The following is a 12,189-nucleotide window of genomic DNA, read 5'->3' as shown; positions in this document are numbered from 1 at the left end:
TATTCTCTCCTATCATACTAATCATGAGCAGATCAAACACACACACACACACCGAGCCGAGGGCCATTCTGTACCTTCGGTATGTTAGAGACGATTTCGTAAGTGACCCCACAGGAGTGCAGCACGTTCTTCAGAGACATCCTCCTCTTCAGGCTCTGCGTGAAACTCTGCAGGAACCACACATACACTAAACACTCAGTACAGCACTTCAGTCTGGAGAACCACAAATTACCACAGTACAACACAGTGAGACAAATCGTGAAGCTTAAACACTGCTGTTCCTCCAGAGCTGGAAAACGGGCCAATTCCCAAACCCCAAACTGTTACATCACAGTCTTGACTCGTTACATTTACCCCCTAATATTTATATAGACTCAGCCCACGAGAGAAGGCTAAAAAAAGGCTAACACTAGGCTAAGTGGAGAAGAGAGAAAGGCTGATAGGAGAATCTGTATGTAGTTTTCTGGTGCTGCAGTGCACAATCAATCCACCAGGGGGCAGAACATCTACATCATTCCTCTAATCTTAGACTCAGTCCTCCACACACTCTACACTCTGCACTCTGAGTGCTCTCAGACGAGGAGGAGGGTCTTCAGTCTGGGTTTGAAGACAGCGAGTGTTGGACTCTGCTGTTCGGACACCCAGGGGAAGTTCGCTCCACCACTTCGGTGCAGGACAGTAAAAAGTCTGGACGCTCGTCTTCCGTGGATCTTAAAGGATGGCGGGTCGAGCCGAGCCGTACTTGAAGCTGGAAGGGCTCTTGGTGCAGATCGGCTTTTGACCATCGCCATCAAGTACGGAGCGGCTGGCTGGCAGCTATTATTATTATTATTATTATTATTATTATTTTGTTATTATTTCTTAATTGAAATATTATTGAAGAATTATTATCATTTAATTACCACACTGATGACCGCTTAGCAGATGACGGACATGCCAACCTGTTTGTTGTAGATGTTGACGGCGATTCTCTTGCGCAGGACGAGCTCCATGGAGGCGGGGTGGCTGAGCTGCACCGTCGCTTTAATGATCAGGTAGATCCGCTCGGTGGGGGCCGTCACGCGGTTCAGGTAGATGGAGTCGTGGATGGAGGAATCCCACGAGCAGGTCGCACACACCTGCAGCAGCAACAACAGCACAGGGGCGTTACCCTCAGCCCTAATGCCCATTTAATGGCCTGCAGAGATCAGATTAGCTCCAGACAATGTAGCTAATGCTAATGTAGGAGCTCCCGGATATAGTCCATCAGCACTGGAGATGGGAGGCTAATGTAGCTAAGCTAATGGGAGCATATACCCCACCCACTCAGTGTTTCTAATAGACTTGATTATATGGTTTCCGACACTGTAGGACTGTAAGACCAGGGGCTGAATTCACCCTTTTAAATTATTTAATTAATTAATTAATTAATTAATTAATTAATTAAACACACTGGGGACAAACATAAATATAAAATCTGGCAAAGATTAAGTCACGTTTGTTTTGTAATTATAGAAATCGTGTCTAAAATGTGCAGAAAATTTAAAGCCAGCTTAAAGCAGCATTATGTAAAAACTGGTATTTGCTGCTCCTGGGCTCCCCCTGCAGGTGTGGAGTGGTATTCACTATTACACTTTTACGTGTGGAGGTGTTCAGTGATCTCTAATAGACTTCATTACATTACTGCTGCATTACTATATTAATGAGTGGACCAGGGGTTCAGGATTGTGGGTGTTGTGGTGGTGGTGGTGGTGGTGTTGTGGTGGTGGTGCACCTCGCCATCGCTGTGTTTGATGATGGGCAGGTAGAAGAACTGGCTGCCGTGCTCCTTGGGCAGAATGGAGTTGATCCCTGCAGCGTGAGGACCGGTCAGCTGCTCACTCACTGTTAGATTATCAGCTGGAATACGAAAGCAGACCCCCGTTACAGCCCACCGCCCCACACCAGATTATTTACTGATCATTTCAGCTCAGAATTAAATGGAGAAAATTACCATTCAGGTCCAGAAACAGAACAGGGATGTGAGCTTCCAAACCAGGAGAGGGCGTCCTAGAATGATATCGGGGTAAAAGCACTTAGACTCAGGATTCTCAAAAGACGTTCATTAAGAGTGAGCCTCATTCACCAACCGCTCCGACGTTCCCCAGTGTTGCTCTATTAGGGATGTGTTCAGTTTAGGAGGAAAGTGGCATCCATGGTTATAAGAGCAAAGCTGTCCCAATAGTTTTGTCAATTTATTGTTTAGTGTTTACTGAAATTTGATCATTTTCTCTGCTGTAATGGTTAAATCTGGAGGTTCTCACCACTGTGCTGGAGCTCCGGGGATGCCGCTGCCTGGCGCCGGGACCAGCACTGCGTTCCTCTCCTCGGTGAGACCCACCCACTGCTCCACTAACCGCGCCTCCCTCTCCACATCCTCCTCTGACTTCTCTACACACACACACACACACACACACACACACACACACACACACACAGAGAGAGAGAGAAAGAGATGACACAACCCAACACAGGTAAAGCAGATCACAGGGGTGTGAATTAGACCCGGGATGACAGATTTTACTGAATGTGTTCGGGATGATCAGCATCTAGAGCATCTATCCTGATAAATACAGGTCAGAGATGGTACCGGTACCGGTACTCGGTATCGGGCGATATTTGAAAATCTGGTATCGGTGCATCGCTAATTCTAACCCAGCTCTCTAATTCAGCTCTGTTCAACAAGGTTCTGCAGTGTTCTGGGTTCTGCAGTGTTCTGGGTTTTGCAGTGTTCTGGGTCCTGTAGTGTTTTGCAGTGGTCTGGGTTCTACAGTGTTCTGGGTGCTGCAGTGTTTTGCAGTGTTCTGGGTTCTGCAGTGTTCTGTAATGTTCTGGGTTCTGCAGTGTTCTGGGTCCTGTAGTGGTTTGCAGTGTTCTGGGTTCTGCAGTGTTCTGGGTCCTGTAGTGGTTTGCAGTGTTCTGGGTTCTGCAGTGTTCTGTAATGTTCTGGGTTCTGCAGTGTTCTGGGTCCTGTAGTGGTTTGCAGTGTTCTGGGTTCTGCAGTGTTCTGGGTTCTGCAGTGTTCTGGGTGCTGCAGTGTTTTGCAGTGTTCTGGGTTCTACAGTGTTCTGGGTGCTGCAGTGTTTTGCAGTGTTCTGGGTTCTACAGTGTTCTGGGTGCTGCAGTGTTTTGCAGTGTTCTGGGTGCTGCAGTGTTTTGCAGTGTTCTGGGTTCTGCAGTGTTCTGCAGTGTTCTGGGTGCTGCAGTGTTTTGCAGTGTTCTGGGTTCTGCAGTGTTCTGGGTTCTACAGTGTTCTGGGTTCTACAGTGTTCTGGGTTCTACAGTGTTCTGGGTGCTGCAGTGTTTTGCAGTGTTCTGGGTCCTGTAGTGTTCTGCAGTGTTCTGCAGTGTTCTGGGTTCTGTAGTGTTCTGGGTTCTGCAGTGTTCTGGGCTCTGCAGCGTTTCACAGTTAGAACATACCTGACTTGTTGATGATCTTGTTGATCTGTTCATCCAGGTACTCGCGGCGTTTGATGAGGGCGTCGGACCAGCGCTCCCTCACACAGTTCAGATCCTCCTCCTACACACAGACGCAGTGCAGCGGTCAGAATCACCTCACCTCACGACACTCGGACCACCGCGGCTCCTCCGTACCTCAGCGGCTCTGACTGACCGGCGGCCTCTTTAGCCGCCCAGTAAAGCAACACTGTACCCAGAAATGCTGAGATCACTCATAATCAATTAAAGCCGGCTGAGGCGATCAGGTGATTAGACATTATCATATGTTCAAAAGTTTGTGGACACTTTGTCACCCATTGAGAATAGACTGAACCAACCAGCTCTAACACGGTTGCTCAGGGCTACCAGGCGTGGTCTACACTCTTACAATGCCACAAAAGCTTCTCTGAGCGATGCCAGGTACCGTCACTTCACCTGTAACACCGGATTAATGATCTTACCTTAATGATCTGCTATTATTATTATTATTATTATTATTTATCATCAGTTTCATTATTATGACCGTCTGTACTGTGATTATATTAGTTATACTATATTACAATGCTCTCCGCACACCTGAGCAGTGGAACAGTCTTATGTGGTGGTTCTGTGACTTTTATCAATAATAATATAATAGTAATTGGTAATAATAACAGTTCTGATCAGAGGAGGACAGGGCGGGTCCCCCTAGTGAGTCTTGGTTTCCCCCAAAGTTTACAGCTGTTGGCTTTGTGAAAACGACAGCTGTAAAAAGAGCTATAAAAATAAATAGGAATTCTTTTGAATTATTTTATTTTATTTATTTATTGGTTTGTTTATCATTTTACTTCTTTATCATATTATCATTATTTCAGTTACTTTTATTACCTTTTTTTTATTATTTATTATTTTATCATTATTTCAGTTACTTTTATTACCTTTTTTTTATTATTTATTATTTTATCATTATTTCAGTTACTTTTATTACCTTTTTTATTTTTTACTTATTATTTTATCATTATTTCAGTTACTTTTATTACCTTTTTTATTTTTCACTTATTATTTTATCATTATTTCAGTTACTTTTATTACCTTTTTATTTTTTACTTAATATTCCATCATTATTTCAGTTATTTTTATTACATTTCTAGTATTACTTATTATTTTATCATTACTTTTAGTTACTTTTTTACTTTTTGTACTTATTATTTTATCATTATGTTAGTTATATTTATTACTTTTAATTCTTACTTATCATTTTATCATTATTTCAGTTACTTTTATTGTTTTTATTTTCTACTTATTATTTTATCATTATTTCAGTTATATTAGTAACTTTAGTTTTCTTATTATCATACTTTTTTGTTTTTTAATTTTATCAGTTTGCTGTTTGAACATCTTACTATTTTATTTTTAAGTTGTAAAGTAGAATTTTCAGTTTCTCTAACTGATTAAAACTGTTAATCATTTTAGTTTAATTTATTCATGAAATTAGTTTATTCTTAATTCTTATTTTATTGTTCTCTCTTGCTAATTAAACCTGAAATGGTTTGTTTTATTATTCCTTTAATGTTCTATTATCTATCTCTGATTATTTTTATGTAAATAGATGTTATTTTTATGTGTTTTCTCTTTTAATCCCTCTTTACTGTAAAAGCTCGGCTACATCAGAAATGAGGGTCACCCTCGACTTCGACCAAGTGTCAATAAAGGTTAACTGATTAAAATAAGAGCAGAAATGTGAACGTGAAGAACCTTCACATCCTTTAACATCCATAAAAAAGGTTCTTTAAGCCTTCAGAAGGTTCTTCACACTCACACATCTCTACCCTACAAAATCAGGTTCTTTATGGACCCAACTGTGGTTCTCCTATGGCATCACTCAAACCACCTGTATTCAGAGAGCTTTGGGCTATGGGGTTCTCTGGAGTGACGAAGAAGAGTAGGAGTGGCACCTGACCTTCGTCCGACTGATGCTCCATCATCTAGTGTAAAGCTTACTGCAGTGAAGGGGGACAACCCCCCCCCCCTATTAATACCTATTAAAACGCTAGGAGTAAGCAAGTGTCCATAAACTTTTGGCCACACAGTCTCCGAGACGAGGCCAATATGCACCCCGAAACCATCCAGCCAGTTTCCCCAGTTAATAAAAACAGCTGCAGCAGTGTGGAAGCTCCTCTTCTTCAGCTGAAGCACCGTGAAGCACTGTGGAGGCGTCTGGACCACGTCCAGCTCCCTCATGCAGTAAGTCATGCAGCAGTGCATGCAGTGGTCAAGTGACTGAGTGAAGCTCATTCCCGGGGCTCCTCTGCGCCATCTAGTGGTGTGTTAGTGCAGGGGTCAACATCCAAAACCTGCTCCAGTGCTATGGAGGCACCTTACCTTCACCCTACCCACCTACACCCCACCCCCTACACACACCCCCACCCCCCCAGACCAAAGACCTCTTTTCGCCAACATCGCTATTATAGCATTAGCACGGCCCGACTACTGGACTCGTCCAACATCAATACCACAGCGTTAGCTCGGCCCAACTACCAGGCTCTCCAACATCGCTATTATAGCATTAGCACGGCCCGACTACTGGACTCGTCCAACATCAATACCACAGCGTTAGCTCGGCCCAACTACCAGGCTCTCCAACGTCGCTATTACAGCATTAGCACGGCCCGACTACTGGACTCGTCCAACATCAATACCACAGCGTTAGCTCGGCCCAACTACCAGGCTTACCAACATCGCTATTACAGCATTAGCATGGCCTAGCTACCAGGTTTGCCAACATCGATATCGGCCCAATGTCCAGGCTGGCCAACATCGCTATTACAGCATTAGCATTGGCCAACTTCCAGGCTCTCCAACATCGATACCCCAGCGTTAGCTCGGCCCAACTACCAGGCTCATCTAACATCCGTACTACAGCGTTAGCACGGCCCGGCTACTGGACTCGTCCAACAACACTACTGCAGCATTAGCGCAGCCTGACTCGCATACTGAAAACACCGTGCTGGCTAATATCGCCCGCGCTGAGTGCTGGGGGAGAGTAAGAGCCATCCTACCTGTCTCAGACTCCCGCTTACGGATGGCTGGGGCAGCACTGGAGATCGAACTGGTGAACCAGCGCTAACGCTTAGACGGCTGTGCCACCCGGGAGCCCACGGTTACAACCCTGGCACTAGTCCCAGAACCAGGACAAAACTGGGCCCTAAACAGCGCTAGCAAAGCACTGTCCTTTTCCAGACGGGACATCAGACTGATGTTACGACATGTGATCATTTGATCAAAGAGGTTAGGAGTTTTACTCAGTGGCGCCCCCTGGCTGAAAGCGCATGATCAGCAGCTGTCGGGCAGCGTGCAGGAGCAGGCAGGGAGAGAGAGAGCAAGAGAAAGAGAGAGAGAGATACCTGATAACTATCCATATCGTCATCCTCCTCCCTCTGCCAGGAGAGAACACACACTCCGTCACACACACTTACACACTCCTTCACACACACACACACACACACACACACAAACACACTTAACCCTGCTAGCACTCTGGCTGCACTTGCCGAGACTGCAGCTCAGATATTAGTGTGTATTCACCTCCGGACAGCAGAAGGGCTTCATGCCCTATGACACAGGTGCCGGTTCCACTAATTCCACTAATATTTTTAATATGATTTATGATAAAATATGTTATTAAATATTAATTAAAGAACAACCAACCAATCCTTTTCATCAGTACTTTTCATAATTAGCCATTTTTTATATCCTTTTTGACCAACACTGACATTTTCATCTAAACTATCATCAAATAAAGATGATTTTTTAAATAATTCATTTATTATTTTTAGGATTTTATGGATAATATAGCCTTTGATGATTTGGGAGAAGACCCTGATAGGCTGGAGGGCTGCGGTTCAGGTGGCTTGGTAGGAGGCCAGTCAGCCCCCCCTCTGATGTGTAGACGACAGGGTTACAGAGGAGGTGACGAGAGGTGGTGGAGGGCTCTGCAGACTTGTTGTAGACATGTGAAGGAGGTATGGGTGGAGTTTACAGGACATTAGATCAAGGAGGAGGGGCTTCAGGCATGTTTTACATTTCATAACATCTTTTATTTAAAATAAAGTGTTAGGATCTGTAAGTTAACCCTTAATTAGATTTACCACCCCGTCACACTAACTTCCTTTGTCTGTAATAATGATAATATTAAATATTAAACATTAAATATTAAACAGCCTAGCTACCGGGCTCACCAACAACTCTACCGAGGCGTTAGCATGGCCTGGCTATCAGGCTTTTACATTTGCGGATTTGTTGGTACAGCCTTAATTAGATTTACCACCCCGTCACACTAACTTTTCATGGTCTATAATAATGTTAATACTAATATTAATAGATTACTGTTGCTTTAAAGGACCTCACAATAAAGAGGATGTGACATCATTTGAGACTTTGGAGCAGACTTTTTCATGTTGGAAAGGGTCCGTCAGTAAGGGTCCGTCAAACACAATCCAACCACCCGGTCACGTAAAAAAACAGAGGGAGAGTTTTTATCAATATTTTCACTCTTTAATGCAAAGAAACCGATATTTTAAGCTGATTGGCCAGTAATTTACCACCCTGTCACATTTTACTGTAAACATGGCTTTCAACGTCTGAATGAAAGGATGAGGATTTTGCCCTTTGAACTGTGAAAATCTTTCATTATTTAGATTTATAAAAAATAATAAATAATAATAATAATGTGATAAAGGCACCTGTTTTGTAGAGCGACTCACACCCACAGTTCATCCGAGACAAATCAGTAACAGCTGATCTGTACGCTAAGCAGCTATGCTCAATTGTGGCCATTTTATCAGAAACACCCAACACCTGCCAGCAAAGTGCACCTGTACTGTACGCGTTTCTGATCAAATGGCCGAGGAGCGCAGGTGCCGGACAGGTGTACTTAATAAACGGTCAGCTGTGTGATTCCCATTAATACACGACGCCAGTGGACCTCCTGACTCCTCCCAGTACAGGAAGACATGGATTCCCATGTGAAGATTCTGTATAATAGCAAACAACACACACACACACACACACACACACACACACTCACACACAAACTTACTGACCTGGTAGCTGTCCAGCGGTCTCTGTAGTTTAGTGGACCGGGCAGACACACAGCCGATGGAGACGGAGAGAATGGCCTCCACCAGCAGTGGCAGGGTTCCAGACTGCTGGGCCGGCTTCACACACACCTGCAGTCTGCGAGAGTGACCCTACACACACACACACACACACACACACACACACAGGTTTTATTGAATATAATGTCACAATGTGGGGTCAACTGTAATAATAATATTAATAATAATAAGGATGATGATAATAATACTAATAACAACAATAATACTAATAACACAACTGATAATAATCATAGAAATTATCATAATTCATTATAATTATACAACATTAATTATAATAATAACAATAAAAATAATAGCAACAACAATAATGATAATAAAAACTATATAATTACGATAATGACAATGACAATAATATGAACAATAATACTAATAATACCAATAACAATTATGATTAATTATAAAAATGATTATAATAATGAAATTAATTATTAAAATAAAAATAATGGCAATAACAATAATAATAATTATTATTATAACTATAATAATGACAATACTAATAACAATATTAATTATCATAATGATAATAATAATAATACAATTGATAAAGTTAATAATAATAACAATAATTATAATAATATTAATAATAACAACAGTAATATTATAAATTGTTAATAAAATGTTAATAATAATGTCAATAATAATAATAATAATAATAATGATGATGATGATAATACTACTACTAATAATGTCTAATGTCTGACCTGTCGGAGCTGGAACACTCCTCCAGTGCTTGTGTCTCTGTTGGGGTGAAGCTCCACAGGTGAATACACACCCTGTTCATTCAGTTCCTGGATAGACACCCAAAGCTCGATCCTACGGGATACTTCACTCCACCTGGCAAATTACACACACACACACACACACACACACACACTCCATATGATTCTATGTACTATGACGTTTTCATCTCTGCGCCCACGCGCACACACACACACACACACACACATACACACACACACAGAAGTGCAGACCTGTCTCGGAGTGTGCGTGTTTTGGCCTGCAGTGTGTCCAGTTCCCAGCGTGAGCTGCCGTTTCCAGCGCACCGGTGACCCCACACCTCTATGGCCAGAGCTCCGTCTGAGATGAATTCCAGGAACTCCTCTGTGACCTGAACTACGAAGTCCTGCAGCACAGAGACAGGAGCAGCAGAGGAGCCCGTCAGCGTGAGGCAGCAGAGCGCCGAGCGGAGGGATGCAGGACTACTGCACTCAAATACCTGAACCGGGTTTACAAGCCTCTACCTGGGAGAAGTGGGGCAGGGGTGCCAATATTTTTGGGTATGACTGTATCTGAAGTTGTTGAGTGAACTGCACTGGCTTTGGAACGCTCCATTATTCATTAATAATGATAATAATAATAATTATAATAATCATAATCATAATAATACCAACAATAATAACACCAGTAATAATAATAATAATAATAATGATAATAATAATAATAATAATAATAATAATCATAATCATAATAATACCAACAATAATAACACCAGTAATAATAATAATAATAATAACAGTAATAATAATAATATTATTCTGGACCGGAAGGTCATCAGATTAATCCTCTAAAATAAAATAACACCATTAAAAAGCAAGATGAGTAAATATATAATAATAAAGACAAAACCATAATAAACATACATAATAAAATATATATAATAAAAAAGATAACCTATAACCTATATATACTTATATATATAAGTATGAGCTAAAACAATATAAAATATAAACAACAGATAGAGCAAATATATTTAATTTAATGTAATTTCATTTACAGTATATTATATTATATATTTCCCATTTTCTTCCAGTTTGGGAAAAGTAGCAACATAAAATATAAGTAAATTCAAGTAAACAACAAGATTAAATTCCATTAAATTAATATTATATTATATTATATTATATTATATTACATTATATTTTCCATTTTTTCCAGATTGGGAAAAGTGGCAACATGCTAAAACAGATATAAAATACAAAACCATATAAATTCAATTGAATAAAAACAAATATATGTATATTATGATATGCATATTATATTATATTATTTTATATTATATCTATATATATATATATATACATTACAATTACATTAAATTAAATATTTTTCCCCATTTTGTCCAGATTGTGAAAAGTGGCAACATGATTAAACATAGATATAAAATCCAAGCCCATATAAATTAAATTAAAATAAAATAATTTTAATTAAATTCTATGAAATTAAATTAAATTCCCATTTTTCCAGGTTGTGAAAAGTGGCAACAAGCTAAAACATCGATATAAAATACAATATATCCAGTACATAAGAGATAAAAACAAGATCAAACTGTAAGTGTGTGTGTATAATGTGTGTTCTCTAACCCTGCAGTGGTCGAACAGTACAGTGAACTGTGCGTCTGTGCTGCGAGTCGAGGGTCTATCTGGGCTGACCATGGGTGGGGCCACTGCCGGCTCAGCCTGCTCCCAGAATGTGTACTGACAGAAGACGAAATTGGACAGATTTAACGGAAGCCCAGTAGCCTCGCGTATCCGCACCTGGAAAACACACACACACACACACACACACATACACACACACACATACACACACAGCTGCATCAGTAAAATATATCCATCAATCAGCCATAACATTAAAACTACTGACAGGTGAGTTGAACAACACTGATTATGGATCTACATATTAGGCAGCGAGTGAACGGTCAGTTCTTGAAGGTGATGAAGGTTCTTGTAGAAGCCAGAACCAGACTGTGAGGTTCTAGACAACGACTGGGTCAGAACATCTCTAGAACATCAGGCATCAGGTCTTGTGGGGTGTTCCCGGTATGCAGTGGTCAGTACCTACCAAAAGTGCTCCAAGGAAGGACAACCGGTGAGCCGGAGACAGGGTCATGGGTGCTTGGAGGCTCGCTGATGCTCATGGAGGCCCCACCCACCTTACAACCTACAGGACTTCCAGGATCTGCTGCTTATGTCTGAAGGTGTCCAAGTACCACAGGACACCTTCAGGGGTCTTGTGGCGTCCATGCCTCAAAGGGTCAGTGGTGCTGTTTTGTGTTGTGCACTATTTTAGGCAGGTGGTCTTAATGTTATGGCCGATGGGCGTATTGAAGGGGACATTGTACCCCGGGTCAGGTGTGTTTACCCTGCAGGTGAGTTTCCTGGCCATGTGGACGATCTCTCCGTTAGTGTCCATGACCTCATAGCTGCTGCTCTCACTCGAGTTCTCAGACGAGTCGTCTCCGCCCACCAGTCGCTCAGGAACCGGCCCACTCACACGCATCAGCTCCACATGAAGCCTCCCTGCTACCTGGAATACACACACACACACACACACACACACACACAGTCACACACTTCAGATCAGATTTATAGACACAAGTGTGTGACAGAGTGTCAGTAACTTAACAACTCTGCATGGTTTGAGGCGAGTGTATTAACTTTAGCTACTCTCAATAGACAAAAGTATTTGGACACCTGCTCATTTATTGTGCAAGCTGTGTGTGTGGATTTATTCATCTGTCTTAGTTAAAGACATTAATTTAAAGTGTTGTCCGCAAATATTTGGACATATAGGGCAT

At 41.6% G+C, this 12,189-nt stretch overlaps 1 protein-coding gene across 4 annotated transcripts in view; it reads right to left on the bottom strand.

Moving 5' to 3' along the window:
• Positions 1–12,189, bottom strand: part of kif13a (kinesin family member 13A) — a 92,003-nt gene that overhangs the window by 15,513 nt on the left and 64,301 nt on the right. For 2 of the 4 annotated variants that reach the window (XM_072692498.1, XM_072692500.1), the window contains exons 21-32: positions 11,754–11,918; positions 10,973–11,146; positions 9,584–9,735; positions 9,314–9,446; positions 8,538–8,684; positions 6,840–6,872; positions 3,439–3,538; positions 2,283–2,409; positions 1,973–2,028; positions 1,754–1,878; positions 942–1,118; positions 75–167 (exon numbers count right to left, since the gene is read on the bottom strand). In XM_072692498.1, the coding sequence (XP_072548599.1) occupies positions 75–167; positions 942–1,118; positions 1,754–1,878; positions 1,973–2,028; positions 2,283–2,409; positions 3,439–3,538; positions 6,840–6,872; positions 8,538–8,684; positions 9,314–9,446; positions 9,584–9,735; positions 10,973–11,146; positions 11,754–11,918 (1,482 nt within the window). The remainder of the gene's footprint in view (positions 1–74; positions 168–941; positions 1,119–1,753; positions 1,879–1,972; positions 2,029–2,282; positions 2,410–3,438; positions 3,539–6,839; positions 6,873–8,537; positions 8,685–9,313; positions 9,447–9,583; positions 9,736–10,972; positions 11,147–11,753; positions 11,919–12,189) is intronic. The other 2 variants (XM_072692499.1, XM_072692501.1) reach the window with 1 other exon arrangement.

The sequence above is a fragment of the Salminus brasiliensis genome, chromosome 1 (genome assembly GCF_030463535.1).
Source record: "Salminus brasiliensis chromosome 1, fSalBra1.hap2, whole genome shotgun sequence".
Classification (NCBI taxonomy): domain Eukaryota; kingdom Metazoa; phylum Chordata; class Actinopteri; order Characiformes; family Bryconidae; genus Salminus; species Salminus brasiliensis.
The sequence above is the reverse complement of the archived record's forward strand: the minus strand, read 5'-3'. Positions and strand labels throughout refer to the sequence as shown.